General features: G+C 52.6%; 1 protein-coding gene across 2 annotated transcripts; it reads right to left on the reverse strand.

Annotated features, from left to right (window-relative positions):
* Positions 1 to 6,850: 6,850 nt before the first annotated feature.
* On the reverse strand, positions 6,851 to 17,242 carry ASB10 (ankyrin repeat and SOCS box containing 10). Of its 2 annotated transcripts, none has more exons than XM_084784756.1 (6): positions 16,909 to 17,242; positions 15,862 to 16,129; positions 12,567 to 13,086; positions 7,761 to 7,874; positions 7,316 to 7,501; positions 6,851 to 7,174 (listed from the first exon to the last, which is right to left on the reverse strand). In XM_084784756.1, exons 1-5 carry the CDS (start codon positions 17,168 to 17,170, stop codon positions 7,316 to 7,318), a joined length of 1,350 nt encoding a protein of 449 aa, XP_084640882.1. In that variant the 5' UTR covers positions 17,171 to 17,242; the 3' UTR covers positions 6,851 to 7,174. The 2 variants fall into 2 exon arrangements, with proteins under 2 accessions (XP_084640882.1, XP_084640881.1); XM_084784755.1 differs by lacking the exon at positions 16,909 to 17,242 and adding an exon at positions 16,285 to 16,900.
* Between the last annotated feature and the right edge of the window lie 1,142 nt (positions 17,243 to 18,384).

Raw genomic sequence — 18,384 nt, forward strand, 5'->3', positions numbered from 1 at the left:
CGGGCTCGGCGCAGTGTGGCTCCGGCGCCGCGCTCCCTCGCTCATAAGGAGGGAGGGGGCGGGCGGGCGGGCTGGGGGTGTCGCCCTCCGGACTCATCCATCTTCCTCAAATTACGCTTCACTTGCTCCCTCCGCCCGCCGCCGCGCCCGGCTCCCGCGCCCCGCGCCCCGCGCCTTCCCAACGGCCGGGCCGGCCCGGGACCCCGCCCGCCCCCCGCGGCCCAACCAACTATTATTAATGCAGATTGATGAGGCCGGACCTGCCGCTTTGTGAAAGTTTGCGGCGGGCGAGGAGGTGGCGGCGGCAGCTGGCCAGGTCCCCTCCCCGTGCCCGGACCTGCTCCCGGCTCAGCCCACGCGGCCCGGGCTCGGCGTGGCTCGAAGAACCAGAGGGGCGCGGCGGGGCGGGGGTGTGCTGGCCGCGAGGACAGGCTCCCGCCGGCATCCCGCCCCGGGGCGCACGGTGCGGCGGTCCCTAGGAGTCGGGACGCGGCGGGAGACAGCAGGGGGCGCGCTCTCTGACCAGGGCCCCGTGCGCGCCTGGGGCCACTCGTGGGAGACCAGACCGCTTTCCTACTGTCTCCTCAGACCCTTCGCGCTTTCTGCCCGGACTCGATTCTTTAAGCTTTGGCTCGCGCCTCTTTCCCCTCCATTCTCCTCCATCTCAAACTTCTCGCTTCTGCGGGAATTTCTGGGTACCCACCCACACTGGGCCAAGTACTTACCCTTCCTTCACCTTCACCTTTCCCCCTCCACCTCTCTCCCACCTTTTCCATTCTTTTTCTTCCTCTCACCCTTTCCTTCCTTTTGGGCTCCTTTTAAATTCAGATACCTCTTTTTTTTTTCTCTCCCAGTCTATCTTATTATTTTCTCATTCCCTGACTTTATCAGCATCTGTCTATCTCTCTCCCTCCCTCTCCGTGTCTCTCTCTCTCTCTCTCTCTCTCTCTCTCTCTCTCTCTCTCTCTCTCTCTCTCTCTCTCTCTCTCTCTCCATTAATTTCCCTGATTGGCTCCCTGGCTCCAGCTCGTCTGATGAGCCCTATTCATTCTCGGGCCTGACACTCTCGACCTGCCCTGGCTGATTGCTGGGGGCTGGCCCCAGGAGCGCTGATGAGCCCCAAGGGTCAGCAGCGCTAATTATCTGCTAATTGCAGATGACTCTGCTCACCTCCCCCATCCCGCCCTGACTGTCCCCCTCCTCTGATTCCCAAGCAGATTTGTCCTTTTTTTTTTTTTTTTTTAAGAGGCAGAAGTCATCGGCTTTTGGTTGCGTAAGCACCTCGGGTCAGAGAGTGAGAGCAAGACAAGCAGGGAGAGAAGATGAAACTTGAGAGTGCAGAGCAAGCCTCACCAGCAAAAGCGCAGCCTTTGGACCAGGGAACGGCTCAGCTGGGGTCAGGGAGAGCTAAATGCTTGAAAGGAGCAATAGGAGAGCCAGGCAAGCCCAACAGGATGCAGTTCAGGAGTGCGAGCGGTCCTACTTACATGAAGAGGAAGGAGTCACAGAGCTGAAGGGACTGCTGGGCCTCAGTGACTTATGTCCCAGGCAGGAGTGTTGCGTTAGCTAGTGAGCTGTTGTCAGAGTGGTGTGCTCAAGCCAAGTGCCTTGAAAGATGCTGTCAGCCGGGGAGCACCGAAGAAGAAGACAAGATTCAATGAGATGGGGTTTGAGCTGGTTTTGTGGTAGCTCATGCTCAGAGGCAGGGGGATCAGAAATTCAAGGTCATCTTCAGCTACCTAGTGAGTTCTAGGCCAAGCTGAACCTGAGGCCAGGCCAGGTGGGCGACAGAGTGAGACCCTGTGAGTGGGAGGAGAGGACGGAAGGTGTGCCTTCAAGGTTCATCAGAGAAGCAGACGGAAGATGCTGCCATTCCTGGGCAGCCCTGATATGTAGATCTCCGTCTGCATTCACCCAGTGAAAACAAGAGTCAAGACTGGACTTAGAGTCGTTCGCAGCTTAGGGCTGTGAGCCACCAGCTCACAATAAAGAACTAGAACACGTCTCTGACTAAAGATAGTTTTCCAAGCATCCTTCGTGAAGTTAACCAAGCCCTCCATGGTACTGATGACGAAGACCAGATCTCAAAAGTGTATTGTACTTAAGAAGGGAGAGGTCAAGTGCTTGGTTTGATAGCTTTACAGTGTTGGATACATAATAGAGGCTTATTGACTTGATGAATTATGGAGGGAACTTTGAGCTACAATTACTGCAATTAAAGCTGTGTGAACTGCTTCCGCACCAATCAAACAACACATGGAGAAGAGCCATTTTTAAAAGTAATTGCATTCATTTTTTTTTTTTTTGCATAGGTAATAGCATCACATGGAACAAAAATCTCAAAAGCTCAAAAGGACGTATGCTGGGAAATACCTCTGTCCAAAAGTTCTGATAGCAAATTCACAGTTAAACAAGCCTGCTATTCTCTGTGGCACAGGACAGACCGTGCACTCTCAGGGAGTCCAGAGTAAAGACTTTCCAAGCTCAAAAATGTATGTTGGGACAGGGGCGCTGGTGAGATGGCTCAGTGGTTAAATGCACTGGCTGCTCTTGCAGAGGTCCTGAGTTCAATTCCCAGCAACCGCATGGTGGCTCACAACCATCTCTCATGTGATCGGATGCATACTGTATACATAATAAATAAAATTTAAACAATGTATGTCACCTACCTCCAGCCTTGGCTCATTGCCTAGTACTTATACTCAGAGCAGCAGACACCCAACTCAAGCCGGCAGACAGGTGCAGGTCTGTATTTTGGTACCAATAAATCCCAGTGGGCAACCGGCTCAGGCGTGCACAACTAAGTGGGACCTCAGAGGCTTTGTGTTGGCCTGGCATGCGTCCTGGGTACTGAGCTCCATAACCCGTTTATAGTCCTGCTGGGGTCATGATGAGTGACTGTTTAGGTTTTTGCTGTTCAGTGGCTAGTGTCACATGATTAGGGGCAGCTGCTGCAGCTCACTTTCTATCCCCACATTGCAAATAGGGGAACATTGCCGGGGATTTAAAAAGACTTGGAAGCAAGTTTTGGCTCTCCCTGAGCCACAAGCCATGGCCTCTGGCTTGACTTCTCCGTGTTTGAGAGAGGGGACATGTTGTCTACTCTGACTAGTTAAAACAAAACAAGGATTACATGAGTGTGAGGCTAGCCCCTCCTCTGTGGGTTCTGCAAAGGAAACAGGTACCTGCCGGGTCAGATGAGACTCACCCTCAACCCAGTCAGCAGCGCGTCAGGACCAAGGACAGATGCTGCAGCCTTCAAACCCATCACATTTGAACAAGCAGAAAATGGGGACTTTGCTACTGACTCCCTGGTCAGCAGTACCTGGTCCTTCCTAAAATGGAGCCAGGGAGCTCTGAAGATGGTTCAGCCTTAAAGAGCCATGGCTGCTCTTCCAGAGAACGTGAGTCCTTTCCCCAGCAACCCCAGCAGCTCTCAACCTTTTGTGGTATTAGTTTCAGGGAATCTGAATCTCTCTTCTGATGACCCCCTCCCTCCCCCACACCCCCCACCCCCGGCGCCAGGCATGCATGTGGTGCACATATGGATATGTAGGCAAGACACTCATACATATAAGGATAAATCTAAAAATATTTAAAAAATAAATACTAAAATGGAGCTGTGAGTGGCCCACTCTCACTGTTCATAGCTTTGGGAAATGTTCCTGAACAGGAATTTGTTTGTTTTCCTTTCTTTGATGGAGATAGGCTCTTAAATGTGATTGCTTACTTTTTTTTTTTTAATACAGGGCATCACTATGTGGCCTGGCTGGCCTAGTTCTTGCTACGTAGACCAGACTGGACTCAAGCTCGTAGAGATTGCCCCCCCTTCCGCCTCCGCCACACACCTCTCTACACCTTGATCTAGCTACCCTTTTTGCTTGGTCCTATATCAAGCCTCATCTTCTGGTCTCTCCTTCATGGCATTGCACCTAGACACAAAGAACGAGCAAAGTGTCCCAAACTCAAAGCCAACAGGTCCATATCTCTGACTCACTCAGGCGGGCAAATCCTCCTCCCACTGTGGGCCCCCTTGGCATCTGCCCGCGGGTACCCTCTGGTGGCACTAGAACGCCACTACAGTTACGGGAGGGAGGCACAGAATGCGCAGCGCCCCCTGGCGTTAGTCAGGACATGCGTTGAGGGCAAAGGAACTGGAATCCGGGAAGAGGTCCAAGCTTCAGAGCGCTTCTTAATCCGCTGTGAGTGCCAGGTTCGGTGCGGGAATTGTACACTAGTATCTTGAAGTCTAGTGTGTATGCATGCAGGCACCTACATCTTTATTGTGGCAGGGTTCTCGAACTCTGTGTATCTGTGGTATTGAATCTGTGTGCTGTGTGTGAGCCCACCCGTTTACAGGCGGATAGGTTGGAAGTAGGGAGGTCCGCGCCTCCAGTGTAGGGCGGAGTCCTCACGGAGGCGTGAAATTGGTTTGGAGCAAACACATTACGGAAAGCAATTACCAGGGAGAGGTTCTGGGCCCGCGGGACCATCAGCTAGGAGGCCGGGGAGGAAGCTCCCTGGCTTGCAAGTGTCTGGATGTCTAACCCCAGAAAGGGCCTCCCGAACACTGCTTCCTTTAAGGGGCAAGGCATGAAGTTAGGCACAGCCTCTTCAAGCCCACCCCGCTGTGCCACCTTGTCTTCCCTTCTTGGCTCATTGAGAAAGAGCCCCACAGCCGGTGTTGCTGAGAGCACTTCTACTCTTCACACCTTGCTCCCTGTTTGCTGACTGGCTCACATGTGTTCTGTGGTGGCTCTGCTGCTGTATTGACAATTCTCTGAGGCCAGGGCCATGTCACACAGCCTTATATTTACTACCTTAACCCTGGCATTTAGGAAGCACAAAATGAGTTGTGTGGAAGGAATTAAATTAGAGCCTCATTCAGAACCCACAAACAGGATGCGGAAAAAGAAAGTTGTGCCCTAGGCAACAAGATCCTCTTAAAATCGGGTTTCAAATTTGTGTGCCTCAAATTCATCTGGCCTTTGAGCACACCTTCTTTGAGACGTCTGGCAGGTTAATCTGGCTAACACCGACCTTTCTGTCTCCCTTACCTTAGTGTTTCCACCCATATGGTTGTTCAAGGCAAAACAAACAAACAAACAAACAAACAAAAAAACCCAACAAAAACATCCCGTGAGGCATGCTGGGTGAGTCCCACATCTGGTCCACATGCGGTGGCAAGCACTCTCCATCCACCCAAACAGCTCCAAAGCTAAGTCCATTGCTATCTCACCCGCATCCCAGGCGGCTATAGCCTCTACCTGACCTTCTGGATTCTCTACACTTCCAAAGCCAGCCACTCACAGCCAGGTAGCCAGAGGGACACTGGCTCAGTTACCTTTCTGCTTTCCCCACATTCTACTTACCGCCTGGCTTTCCTTGTCCTCAGATCTCAGGTTAGATGGCAACCTCCTCCAAGAATCCCAAATAGCCCCCTGCTGCGGCCACATCCCTGTTTGCATCTGACTGTGTACTTAGTGCTACGTGTGACTTTTTCTTGTTTTCAGCAGCATAGCGAGGACAGAAGGCTAGCCTCAGTGTCCCCTGCAGCCTCATCCTTGCCCAGCCTAGAACTCAGGAGGCACAGCGGTTACAGACAAAGAAATGAACTCGGGATATCCCCCAAAACCTCAGGGAGAAGACAGCATCTCCAGAGAGACCCCCCCAAGGTGATGAAGGACCTTCCTTCCACAGTGCGTTCCTTGTCAGCACCTGGAAATCATCTTCTTACCAAACCTTCATGCTTGTAAGGTGAAGGCCTGCTGGGACCAGACAGCCTGGCTAAAGATTCACGGGTTTCCACGGCTAAGGATTCAGACAACCTCTGGACCCTCTGGTCGTACCAGAGGCCACTTCCCAATCCTCAAGCCATATGCCAGCAGCTGAAGCCCAGGCTGGTCTGTCGGCCCAAGCAGAGTAAGGCCAAGCTCAGAGACCAGTTCACCTACCTCCAGTCCACTTGCCTCTACGGCTTTCTTGCCCACCTCCAAGCCCCACCCCACATAGTCTGGCTCCCTGTATCTGCTGGGAAAGTGCTCTGGAGCCAGGGAGCTCTGCCCAGTGACCCTTGACATCACAGACAACAGTGCACTTGCTTAGTGCTCCGCAGCTGGGTTGCCCTGCCTGCCGCTGGCTGCTTCGGCCTCTAGCTTGTAGCAGCCTCGTACTGCAGTACTAGCAGTGGTACCCCACTGGATGCTCTGTCTAAGGACCTAGGTTCAGTTCTCAGCACCCACATGGCAGCTTACAGCCATCTGTAACTCCAGTTCCAGGGGATTCGACTCCCTCTTCTGGCCTCCAAGGGCACCAGGCATGTACCCTATGCATACACATATATTCCGATGAAACACACACACACACACACACACACACACACACACACACACACTCTAAAGTAGATTAAAAAGAATAAGAGCCAGATGTGCCCTGGACGGTGCTTCCTGACCTACAGGCTTAGGTAGGCAGGGGGGTTAAAAATTGGTTATTTTCCTAAACCTGAGTCCCTGGTGCTCACCCATGCCATAGTTAACTTTCTCACATCCATGAGCCCTTTCCCCAGGCTCTCCCCGCCATATCTAGCCCCTGGCCACCAGCTTCCCCTTGCCCACCCTCTGGGTCACCTATTCTGACCAGCTCTTACTCTAGAGGCTGTTTCCCATTGTGTGTGGGGAGAGGGCAGGCTGGCCTGGGACCTGCTGGTGGATACTGAAGGGAGAGGTAAGACAGCTTGCACAAGAGGTGACCCACGCTGACTCTGTGTGAGGACATCACCTCAAGGAAGGTGGAGGCCGGTTGGAGACAATACCAAATTACACAACCCGTAGACTTGTCTGTCTGTTTTTTTTTTTTTAAGAGAAACTCTCACAACATAGCATGAGCTGGCCCCCCTCCGTCCTCCTGCCTCTTCCTCCCAAGGGCTAAGACAACACGTGCACCATTGTTCTGGCCTTCAGCCTACAGGTTTCCAGTGCACATACAGATTAGCACAGGCGTGCTCTGCATCGGTATCAGCTGCTGGTCTGGCCTCTTCTCTCAAGTGTGAATCAAGGCATCCACTCCTGACTTGAAGATGGACCTTGTACTGGCTCGCTGGCCTGACTTGAGTCATCCTCCCTTTGCAGAGAGGTGTCCTTTGGGGAGCCTGCTTAGTTCCCAGGGCAGCACACACCTGGAAGCAGAGTCAGGGCGTCAGACAACTCCAGTGGCCTAAGCAGCCGGTCCAGCCCGGAACCGTCCTCCAACCCTCTCGCCTCCTGTTCACCCCCCTGTGCCCCCAAGCACAGCCACTGTCCCCAGAGGCCAGGCTCACCTAATAGAGCACATCTTCAAAGTCCAGCTGCAGGAAGCGGAGTAGGCAGCGTGGCAGCGGAAGCCGTGGCAGCGCGTGGGGCAGGCAGCCCTCTAGGTGACAGCGGAGTGCACAGCGGCAGAGATGCTGCAGCGACCTGGGCTGCCTCACCAAGCCAAAGAGGGAAGTGTAGAACCTGTGGTGTTTCTGAAGACAGGAGGAGGGACTCAGTGAACATGGCCTTGGAAGACTGGCACCCACTTCTCCTAACAGGGCCCAGGATGGTGACACCCCCCCCCCCCCGGGAGCATCTCCAAGAGCCTCATAGAAACTCTCAGAACTCACTCCAGAAAGTTTATTTTTCTAGACATGAGTGGGCTTCTGGGTGACTTCTATGGAAGACTGACAAGGCAGCACCTTGGGGAATTGTGTCTCTCAGGGTGCGCTCAGAGCCCCGGATGCTGACCTGTAGAATTTCAGGTGGTACCAGGCCCTTGGCCTCCTCAGGAAGCTGCACTACACAGTAGGTGTTCATCAGGACCTCGATGGTCCGTGGGGACATGCACCAGCGATCCAGCACCTGCAGGAGGAAGAGATTCCTCAGGGAATCCTGTCAGGCCATGCGGGATGACGGAATAACGAGAACAGCAGTTATAGAGTCAACATTCTCCCCCAAAGATATGGTAATCCTAACAACTGATGTATATGTGACCTCATTTGAAAATGAGATTTTATTTACTTGATTGTTTTTAATTTTTTTTTTCTTTTCTTATTTTTGAAGATGTTAAGTTTATTTATGTATATGAGTGTTCTGTTTGTATATGTGCCTGGGCACCACATCTGTGCAGTGCCATGGAGGCCAGAAGAGAGCGTTTGACTCCCTGGAACTGGAGAGATGGCTGTGAGATGGTTTTGACTGCCGTGGTCTTCTGGAACCCAGATCCTCTGGAAGAATGGCAAGTGCTTTAAACTGCCAAGCCATCTCTCTAACCTTTCTCAATAAGCAAACCAAGAGGAGCTCAAAATCAGAGGCCACCTGCCTTTGCCTCCCAAGCGCTGGGCTTAAACATGTGTGCCACCATGCTTGGCGAAATGTTTTTTAAAGGATGTGTCTATGTGTCTGCGTGAGTAGGCTAGTTTTGTAGGTGCCTGCAGAGGCCAGGAGGGGGTCAGATCACATGGAGCTGGAGTTACAGGCTGCTGGGAGCCACGTAGTGTGGAGGACCTTCAATCCTTGAACGACGGGGATCACAGATTTGCGCCTTCGTGCTCAGTTTGCAAACAGGACTTTTGCAGATTCAGTCAAGTCAACAGTCATTAGGATGGTCTCTAGCCAACATGGCAGTTATTTTTAAGATAGATTTTTTAAAAAAGATTATTTATTATACAGTGCTCTGCCTGCATGTACACCTGCAGGCCAGAACAGGGCAGCAGATCTCATTATAGGTGGTTGGGGGCCACCATGTGGTTGCTGGGAATTGAACTCAGCACCTTTGGAAGAGCAGCCAGTGCTCTTAACCTCTGAACCATCTCTACAGCCCTGGAAGTTATTCTTTTTTTGTTTGTTTGTTTTTGCTTTCTGAGACAAGATTTCTCTGGGTAGTCTTGACTGTCCTGGACTAACTTTGTAGACCAGGCTGGCCTTGAACTTACAGTGATCCGCCTGCCTCTGCCTCCTGAGTGCTGGGATTAAAGGCGTGTGCCACCACCGCCGCCACCACCACCGCCAGGCCTGGCAGTTATTCTTATCTGAAGAACAGGGCTTAGATGTAGTTTAGTAATTTGCCTAGTATTCATGAGACCCTGGTTCAGCCCCCAGTACCACATAAACCATGTGTGTAATGCCTGTAATCCCAGTAGTTAAGAGCTGAAAAGAGGAAAATCAAAAATTCAAGGTTATCCTAGGTTATGTCCCAAGTTCAGGGCCTGTCGAGACAAAGGTGGCACCATGAGAGTGTCACGGAGATACGGCCACAACCAATGAACACTGAGAATTGCCAAAGCTGGAAAGACGTGTATAGCATACCTCCCTGGGGGCCTCCAGAAGGAAACAGCCTTGCCGGCACCTCTATTTTAAGCTGGGCAGGGGAGGGCTTCTGTAGCTGTAGGCGGCCCAGTATGTGGTACTTTGTTGGAGCGGCACCAGGAAACCAACAACTGTGATTCTGGTGTTCAGCCCAGCTTGTGGCAGACTCTTCTCCTGGCAATTTGCAGGCGCTGACCCTTAATCCCCATCTCTACCACATATGGACTGCTACTGGCCCCAATGTATAAGTGAGGGAAACTGAGGCACAAAGAAGTTAAGAAACTTAGCCAGATGGCAGTTCTAGCAGGCACGCCTGGCACAGTGGTGCCTTTTGCTTCCAACAACTACACTCTCTGCCTCTCCCACTCGTCTCTCCAGGGCTCTGTCCTGGCTTTCCCGGCTGTGCTTGGTCTTGCTGTGGGCTCCCGAGCAGACTGAAAACATCAAGCTGGGCCTAGCTAGGGATACAGGTGGCAGGGTCTGCCTTTTGTACACCAAGCCTTTGATTCAGTTTTAAGTACCACATAAACTTGGTGTGGGTGGGAAACCAGTCATCTTAGCACTGGGGAGGTAGAGGCAGAAAGAGCAGAAGTTCAAGGTCATCTTTGGCTACACAGAGAGTTTGAAGCCTTGTCTGGGCTACACGAGACTGTCATGAGACCCTTCTCATAAAAACAGAAGCCCTCATCGGAAAGATGCCTCCTCGGCAGTTGAGAGTACTTGCTGCTCTTGAAGAGGACCCAGCAGCTCACAACCATTGTAACTATAGTCCCAAGGAATCCAGCTCCCTCCCTCATTGGCTTCCGCAGACACCAGGCATGTAGGTGCTGCACAGATATATGCCCAAAGGCAAAAGACCCACACACATAAAAATGTTTTAAGTTAAAAAAAAAAAAAGGCATGGTGGCACATGCCTTTAGTCCCAGCACCCAGAGGCAGTGACACTGCTATGTGCTGTCTCCCAGGGAGCGTTTCCATGTATAACCTATGCCTTCCTCATCATAGGCACCACTGCATACACCAGGCACCTGGAAATTCTGGCTTTCCAGGGTGGTGCCAGTGGGGAGTGGGGCAGGTGGAAGGACCTCATTCAGGCACAGGGGCTCCTGGAGTTAGCACTCTATGTGCCCGATGCCTCCACTTCCTGCCCTGTCTCTGAGCAGTGCTTATCAGAACTCACTTGAGTCAGCCTGGGACATTGCATTGCATCTCTGCTGGGAATGCCCACTCTGTTCCCTCCCTCTTTCAAAGGAGTCCCAGTGCCGTCCCACCTCCAGGAAGCCCAGACAGTCCCCAGCCCTCACTGAGGCTGTGCCAACCCACCTTGCTCTCTCCCTCAACTGATCGCTCCTTATACTGCTGTGCTTGCTGGCTGGCTGGCTTAGCAAGAGCTTTCTGATGCATCAACTTTATCCTGGAACACTAGCCGATGAACCTCAGCTCCGTGCGTAGGCCACGCCCTGTTCTAAGTTACACATGTGAACTGTGTTTCTACACTAACCCTAGGATGTAGGAGCCCTGTTTTAGATGAGGAAACAGGCACAGGAAGACTAAGTGACTTGCACACGCAGGTGCCTAGCAGCAAAGCTCCTCTTCCCTCCTCTCTCCTCTTCTTCCTCCTCCTCTCCTCCTCCTCCTTCTTCTTCCTTCTCTCTCTCTCTCTCTCTCTCTCTCTCTCTTTCTCTCTCTCTCCTCTTTCTCTCCTCCCTCCCTCCCTCTCTCCCCCCTCTCTCTTTATCTCTCTCTGGTTTTTCCAGACATGGTTTCTCTGTGTAGCCCTGGCTGTCCAGTAACTTACTTTGTAGACCAGGCTGGCATTGGAACTCAGAGATCTACCTGTCTCTGCCTCCTGAGTGCTGAGACTGAAGGCGTGTGCCACCACTGCCCAACAGAGCCTATTCTTTTCATGGTCACCAGGCTTGTAGGCCTTCAGTGGCCCCTTCTGTGATACTGGAACTTTGCTTGTTTTTCAGCAGAGGCCATATGCCATGCTAGGAACTTAGGAACCTAAGGCTTTCAGCAACTCCCTTACAGCCACAGTGTCAAAGTCGGACCCTCATCCAGGTCTCTTAGGCATCAAGCCCAGTGCATCAGGCTTCTGGGGAACTGCTGAGGCTGGGAGGGTTGGGACTGTAGCCAAGGCTAGAAGGCTAGAAGGATTGCAGATTGTGAGAAAGGGACAAATGGTGTCCTTTGCTCTGTCCCTTTCCCCCAAGGGCCAGAGCAGGCTGGTGGGGCCAGGTACAGGGGCAGAGGTGGGAAGGGTCCTGGGCAGAGGTGGGAAGGGTCCTGTCTGGGATGTCGCTCTGCTGTGCCAGGTCCTCTTCCTGCCCCTGCCTGGCGGGGAAATCATTAGCTGTCAGAACTGCAGTCAGATTACAGGGAATTGCTCGTCTCCTAATTATCTGGTGTTAATAGGAGATTAATTAGTGTTAATTGTTGATTTTCTTGTATTTTCCCAAAGGGGAGACCAATCTGCCGAACTCTCGGGCTGTTTAATTATTTGGTCTTGCTTAGGAATCCAGACAGATGCTGCTAGGTTTGTGGGCAAAGGGGAGAGGTAGGGACAAAAGGGATGTCTCGAGGGGGAGGGGGACTGGGCTGGCAGGGGCCTGCTCATAGCCAGCATCCTCCCAGAAGACCACTTTAGCTCTGACATATTCCCTTGGAGAACAACTGTCCCCACTCCAGGCCCAACTGCCTCCATGTTGTGAGGCAGCTCAACCTGGCATGGGACAAGGCCCCCTCCCACGACACCCTAGCCCGGCATCTCAAGTAGAACTCATTTCAGGGAGGTTAATACGATTTCAAAACTGGAAGATGACAGTGAAAAACCTTTTTAAAGTGTAGCAACAGATAGCATGGGGATGGGGGAGGGGGGCGCGGAGGCAGGTCCTAAACTTCCTCGACTTAGGGCCTGAAGAAGGGCCCTAAGCCCTCGATGCTGCCCTCACTGGTCCTGGCTCTCCCATCTTCCCAGTCTTTGTGACTGCCCCACTGCTCTCTGCTCTCACTCCACCTTCCTCAAGTGCACACACACATACACATGCACACACACACGTACTTGCACACATACCTGTTTATACACACTCATTGCTGCTGCATCCCTTGCCTTATTTTTGGCCTTTGCTTACTTGTTGCATGAACAAAGAAAACTCATCTATCTGATCAAGTGCTCTAAGTTGCTTTGAGATGCAAACCTGACTCAGGTAATTAATTGCCCTCCCCCTCATGCCCCCCTTGTACCTTGGGGAGTGCCCCTGGCCAGACTCGGACAGCACCATGGTTGAGCAGAGCTCGCACCATGTGCTCAGGGCTGTGGGCCAGGGCTGTAGCTGGACCTTGCAGAGCGCAGTGCAGAGGTGTGTGTCCCCCATAATCCATGGCATTAGTGCTGACACCACACGACAGGAGCAGCTCCACGACAGCCGAGTGGCCACGGCGGCAGGCCAGGTGCAGGGGACGCTGCTTGTCCTGGTTAGCAGCATCCGCATCTGCCCCAACCGAGATCAGCAAGCTGCACAGTTGGAAACAGCGATTGGTGGTGCCCTCAGCATCCAGGGGGGATTGAGAGCGGGTATCGCAGGCAACCAGAAGTGGTGTCCAACCGTCAGCATTGCGGACGTCAGGACGGGCACCCCATCTCAGAAGCAGGTCTGCTAGTTCCACGTGGCCAAGCCGGGCAGCTATATGTAAAGGGGTCTCTTCTTCATCCTCGGTCCGACCATCCACTTGTGCCCCAAACTTAAGCAGCAACTCCACACACCTAGTCAGGGAGAGAGAGTAGGTGAGGAAAAGGGGCAACAACACTGTGTTTCTTTCTGCTGGTCTGAGCATAGCTAACACCCCAGGTACTCCAAAGCCTTATGGTTCTACGCCTTTCTTCCATCCAGGCTTTCCCAGAAAGGTGAGGCAGACTTCTCAGTGGATCCCCTGTACTTGCTCTCAAACTATTGAGCCCAGATAATTCTCTTGCCTCTGCCTTCAAAGTTCTAGGATTACAGCCGCCAGCCATGATAGCTCACAGGTGACACCTTTCTGAGATTTGTTTTATTTTATTTTATTGTTTTTCTTTTTTTTTTAAGATTTATTTATTTATTATTATGTATACAATGCTTTGCCTGCATTTACACCTGCAGGCCAGAAGAGAGCATCAGATCACATTACAGATGGTTGTGAACCACCATGTGGTTGCTGGGAATTGAACTCAGAACCTTTGGAAGAGCAGGCGGTACTCTTAACCCCTGAGCCATCTCTCCAGCCCCTTTTATTGTTTTTCAAGACAGGGTTTCTCTGTGTAACAGCCCTGGTTGTCCTCGTACTCACTCTGTAGTTCAGGTTGGCCTTGAACTCACGGAGATCCACTTGCCTCTGCCTCCCAAGTGCTGGGATTAAAGGCGTGTGCCACCACAGCCCAGCCTGGCCTCTGAGATTTTTTTTTTAAAAAGATTTATTTTAAGTAAGTGTGTGTGTTTGTGTGTGTATGTGTGTGTGTGTGTGTGTGTGTGTGTGTGTGTGTGTGTGTGTGTGTGTACCCACTCTGGTCTCTCAAGAGGATTATGTACTCCTAACTGCTGAGCCACTTCTTCAGCCCAACACAGTGACTTAAGAACAAGCTGTGTGGCTGGAGAGAGCACTCAGCAGTTAGGAACCCACACGACCATCCAATCTTCAGTCCTAGGAGAGCCCACAGACCTCTTGTCCTCCTTAGGCACCACGCACACAAAGTAAGCACACATCTATGCAGACAAAACATTCATCTATACAAAACCATAGCTCTAAAAACACCGACCCACAACGCTGGGTTCTTCCTGCAGGAATCATCCCGCACATCCTCATGAGAATACAAGTCACAGGCAGTTACCATGTGCTTGGAACATGCTCAGCTGACAGCCTGGCCTCCGTCCCTGGTAGCCTCACTGCTCTCACATCCCAGGGGACACCAAGGCTACAGAACTGAGGATCCTTGCAAAGGTTTATATACTAGTCAGAGATGCAGCTGGCGGGACCCAGCAGAAGAGCACTGGCTGCTTCTCAGATGGACCCTTGTTCGGTTCCCTGTGCCCACGTCATGCCACCGTGCCCTGCGTGGGAACTTTCGTATTATATTTATTTTACCGCAGTTGCATGTTTGTTTATTTGTTTGTTGGTTGGTTGGTTTTTCAAGACAGGGTTTCCTTGTGTAGCCTTAGCTGTCCTGTACTCGCTCTGTAGACTAGGCTGGCCTTGAACTCATAGAAATCCACTTGCCTCTGCCTCCCAAGGGCTGGGATTAAAGGTGTGCACCACCACCACCTGGCCTGTTTGTTTTTTCTTTGGCTGGGCTTCTAAGAAACTTTAAATTACATACATGGCTCACTTGTTCTATTTCTCTCTGGCTCTGCTTCTTTGAGACAAGGTCTGACTTGAAACTTGCTATGAAGCCTACACTGTTCTAGAAGTCACCGTGTAGCCGGGGATGACCTTGAGCCCCAGGTCCCCCTGCATGCCCCTGCATTAGGATCACAGCTGTGTGCCACTGTGTCCCAGTTCACTTTAGGTACAAAACGCCTCTTCAACTGTAATGTGACTAAACTCGTGAAATCCTCTGGGGGGTGAGCAAGCTTGACAAGGGGACAGGGTCCTTAGGAGGGCACACAAGAACAGATGGCTTGTCCCTTCCTGCAAGGTGGGTAGTCATGGAGGGAGGGCCTGCATCCATGGGGCCTCTAAAGCCCCTTCTGCTCAGATCCCAGGGTGACTACGAAGTGGTAAGTGTAGTCTCACCTCTCCTGAGTCACACGCAGAGGAGTACTTCCCATAAAAGATGAATCACAGACTCACTTAGATGTATCAACCAGTTCCTTATGAGCTTAAGTTCTTTCTTCTGTTGGGCTCGGCGTGGGACCCTAGGCTCTGAGAAGACTATGCAAGCATTTCCCCACCAAGCCACATTCCCAGCCCTTGAACCTAAGTCCCCTTTCCTTTCAGTATACAGCCAAGGGTGACTGTGAACTCCTAACCTTCCTGTCCCGGTCTCTCAAGAAGCTGGCATTGCGAGTATGCAGCACTACGCCTGGTCCTTAAGCTGTTCTTGAGCCTATGGATGTGAGCACACCCCTGTGATACGGGAATCCATTCTGCCACTCTACCCACTGGGACTTGCTCAGCCCTTTATAGTCCATTGGAGCTATAGGACAGCAGGTCCTATAGGAAGCATAGGACCTGTAGGAACCTATAGGAGCCTATAGGACCATGCTTAGCACAGTGCCTGGAACATCAGATAATCACAGAAAACATTAAAGCTTTACAGCAATATCATCTTCTCCACTATGGGGCTAGCCAGAGGCCTCAGTGAAGGCCTTGAGTTGGGGCTGCTGCCCCAGCTCTCCACTCCCTGCCCCTCCAACCCCCAAGGTGGGGAGGGGGAGCAGAATAACCACCTGAAATCGAAGTTTCTAGAGTGAGACCAATGAGTAGATGTCTTGCGAGTGACTACATATTGTTACTACCAGCCCATCTTGTCCCCTTGAGAGTGGGTCCAGGATGAGAGGTCACTCACTCAAGGATACCGGGACCCCGGCAGAGATGCAAAGGGCGTTTCCCATCCTGGTCAGGGATGTTGGGGTCTGCTCCCGCCACCAACAGCACATGGACACAAGCCGCATGACCTGCAGTACAGGCCTCATGCAGGGCAGTACGCCCCCCAGGGGCACTGTCTGGACTTGCTCGACGCCTCAGCAGCAACCGAAGAACTTCAGTGTGGCCACGGCTAGCCGCCACATGCAGTGGAGTGGTCAGTTCCTCTTCGTATGTCAGAGACCAGAGTCCTGGGAAGAGAGAGACAGAGCCCTCAGATCCCAAGGGATGATAAAGAGCTGCCAGTCAAGAGGATGAGGCTGGCGGAGGTATAATGAAGGACCCCAGAACTTGGTCTGCAGCCCACCCCCTCCCACTCAGACCCTTCCATGCCCCAGGCCCGTACTCAGAGCACGGATGTTGAAGCGGAAATCTCTCCATCGCTCTGGGTCGCTGGTATCAAAGATGGAATCGGGAGCCAGGCCAGTGCTGGAGTCCGCGAGGATTCGAGAGACAGAGCCTACATCCCCAGCCAGTACTGCCTGCCAGAAAGCAAAGGCAGGCCCCGAAGCTGTGCGGGCGATGATGATAGGTCCCAGGCCAGGCTCAAGGTGCTCCTCGGTCCCTCTGTCAGGCCTCTCCACCAGCCTGGCACAGAGGGAGCGCCTGTCATCCTGAGGCTCTCTCTGGCCCCTGCACTCCTCTGGGGACCAGCTCATGAGCATATGGGGAAAAGGATGGTGTCAGAAGGAAAGAGGAAAAGATTACAGGCAGAGAGGACGAAAGAAGGAAAACAGGCAGAGGCCCTGTGTCTCTCGTTGGAGCCTGGCCTGGCCACAATGTCCGGCAGGAGCTATTCTAGGCTCCACATGACTTCTATCCTGGGCCAAGGCCTAGGTTGTTGGGAAAGTCTGGTGTAGGGGAACAGCGGCTAGGGACTTCAGCTTGCCCTCAGTCCTTGGGACCTCCATTCCTGACCTCCTTCCCTGAGGCAGCCAGCCCAGTTCCCCCACTTCCAGCTGCCCCTCACCCCTCTGGTGACTGCTCCAGCGAGGCTCAGCTGCCCGGCTCTCCAGCAGCAAGTCAGCTGTGCTCTGTGGAGGAAACAGGTCCTGCAGCCTTGCCAGGTCCCCGGTGTACAGTGCGTTCTGCAGAGCCATGTCACGGCACAGCAGTGGCTGTGTCCTCCGGGCTGGGTAGGACTGAGATCTCCAGATCTGGCAGGTAGAGGAAGTGGGGAGGCACCCCCGATTGTGTCTCCCACGAGGAGGGGAGCTCCTTCCCCCAGGCATGGTTGGTTTCTAGGGGAAGGGGGCCAAAGCAGCAAGACTTGAGGCACACTGAAGTTGGACTGTTCAGGCAGCGCTGAGCCCCTGCCAGGAGGAGCCCAGTGTGGGAGGAGCAAGAGAGATGCCGGCCAGCTGTAAATAGCACACAGAGGAACCGCTCCTGCTGCTGGAGAGAAGGAAGGAGGAGGCAGAGCAGAGTGGTGGGGAAGCAACCCTGAGCTTCACTCACTCCCATGGCAGAGCGGCATCAAGGTTGAAGCTCTGTTCTAGCCGTTGCCACCTAGACCGGAAACCGTCCCCTAGAAGAAAGGGTGTGCAGGGACACACAGGTCACCTGTCCCAGGACTGGAGCCAGGATCCTAAGCTCCTCCTTGCCTGTCACTTGTTCTGTCATCAAGTCACGACTCATCTGTGACTTCAACGGAGGCTGTTGATCCCTGTTCCTAGAATCCAGTCTTCCTCTCCCAAGCCCAAAGGAACTGGCAGAGATGAGCGCCAGAGACAAGGAGGGCGGTGTCCTCTGGGCATCTCTGGTAGGCAACCTTGGGCTCAGTTCTCAGGCAGCCACAGACTCACTCCCAGGCCCATCACAGATACCGACTCTGCCTGCTGCGGTCCTCAATGTTCATCCCAGGTGCTGACAGCCATCCCCATCCTGGGTACCAACTCCCAACTCCCTGCCTATCCCAAGTGCTGGCTTCCATCCATTCTTGGTGCCAGCCTCCTCTGCCCATCTCAGGTGCTAACTTCAACCCCTGGATGGCCCCCAGCATCTCCTACATGGAATCTCTATCACTTCAGAATTATATGGGTGACGTAGCAGGAAGTAATAGAGAAAGCCTTTCTGCCTATTCAGCACCATAAGACAGAGACTGCCTTTGCTGAGGAAGGTGGGGATGCAAGGCAAAGAATGGAGAAAGAAAACAGTGAAGTGGGGCTGGAGAGATGGCTCAGCAGATAAGAGCACTATCTGCTCTCCCAGAGGTCCTGAGTTCAATTCCCAGCAATCACATGGTGGCTCACAACCATCTATAATGTGTTCTGATGTCCTCTTCTGGCATACAGGTGACCTCCAGATAGAGTACTAATATATTTAAAATAAATTAGTAAATCTTCAAAAGAAAGAAGGAAAGAGGGAAGGAAGGAAGGAAGGAAGGAAAAAGGTGAAGTGAAGCCCTAGGGCTAAGCTCCGTTGCATCTGCCTGGAGCAGGCTCTA

This window comes from Acomys minous, assembly GCF_964271855.1.
Source record: "Acomys minous genome assembly, chromosome: 6".
NCBI classification, from domain to species: Eukaryota; Metazoa; Chordata; class Mammalia; order Rodentia; family Muridae; genus Acomys; species Acomys minous.

Excerpts from the sequence above, each read along its gene's own strand:
- ASB10 (XM_084784755.1), bottom strand. The coding sequence starts at position 16,603 with ATGCTCATGAGCTGGTCCCCAGAGGAGTGCAGGGGCCAGAGAGAGCCT. Across the intron at positions 16,130-16,284 it reads CTTCAACATCCGTGCTCTGA|GACTCTGGTCTCTGACATAC; the intron begins GTACGGGCCTGG and ends CTCTCTTCCCAG. Across the intron at positions 13,087-15,861 it reads CGGGGTCCCGGTATCCTTGA|GTGTGTGGAGTTGCTGCTTA; the intron begins GTGAGTGACCTC and ends CTCCCTGACTAG.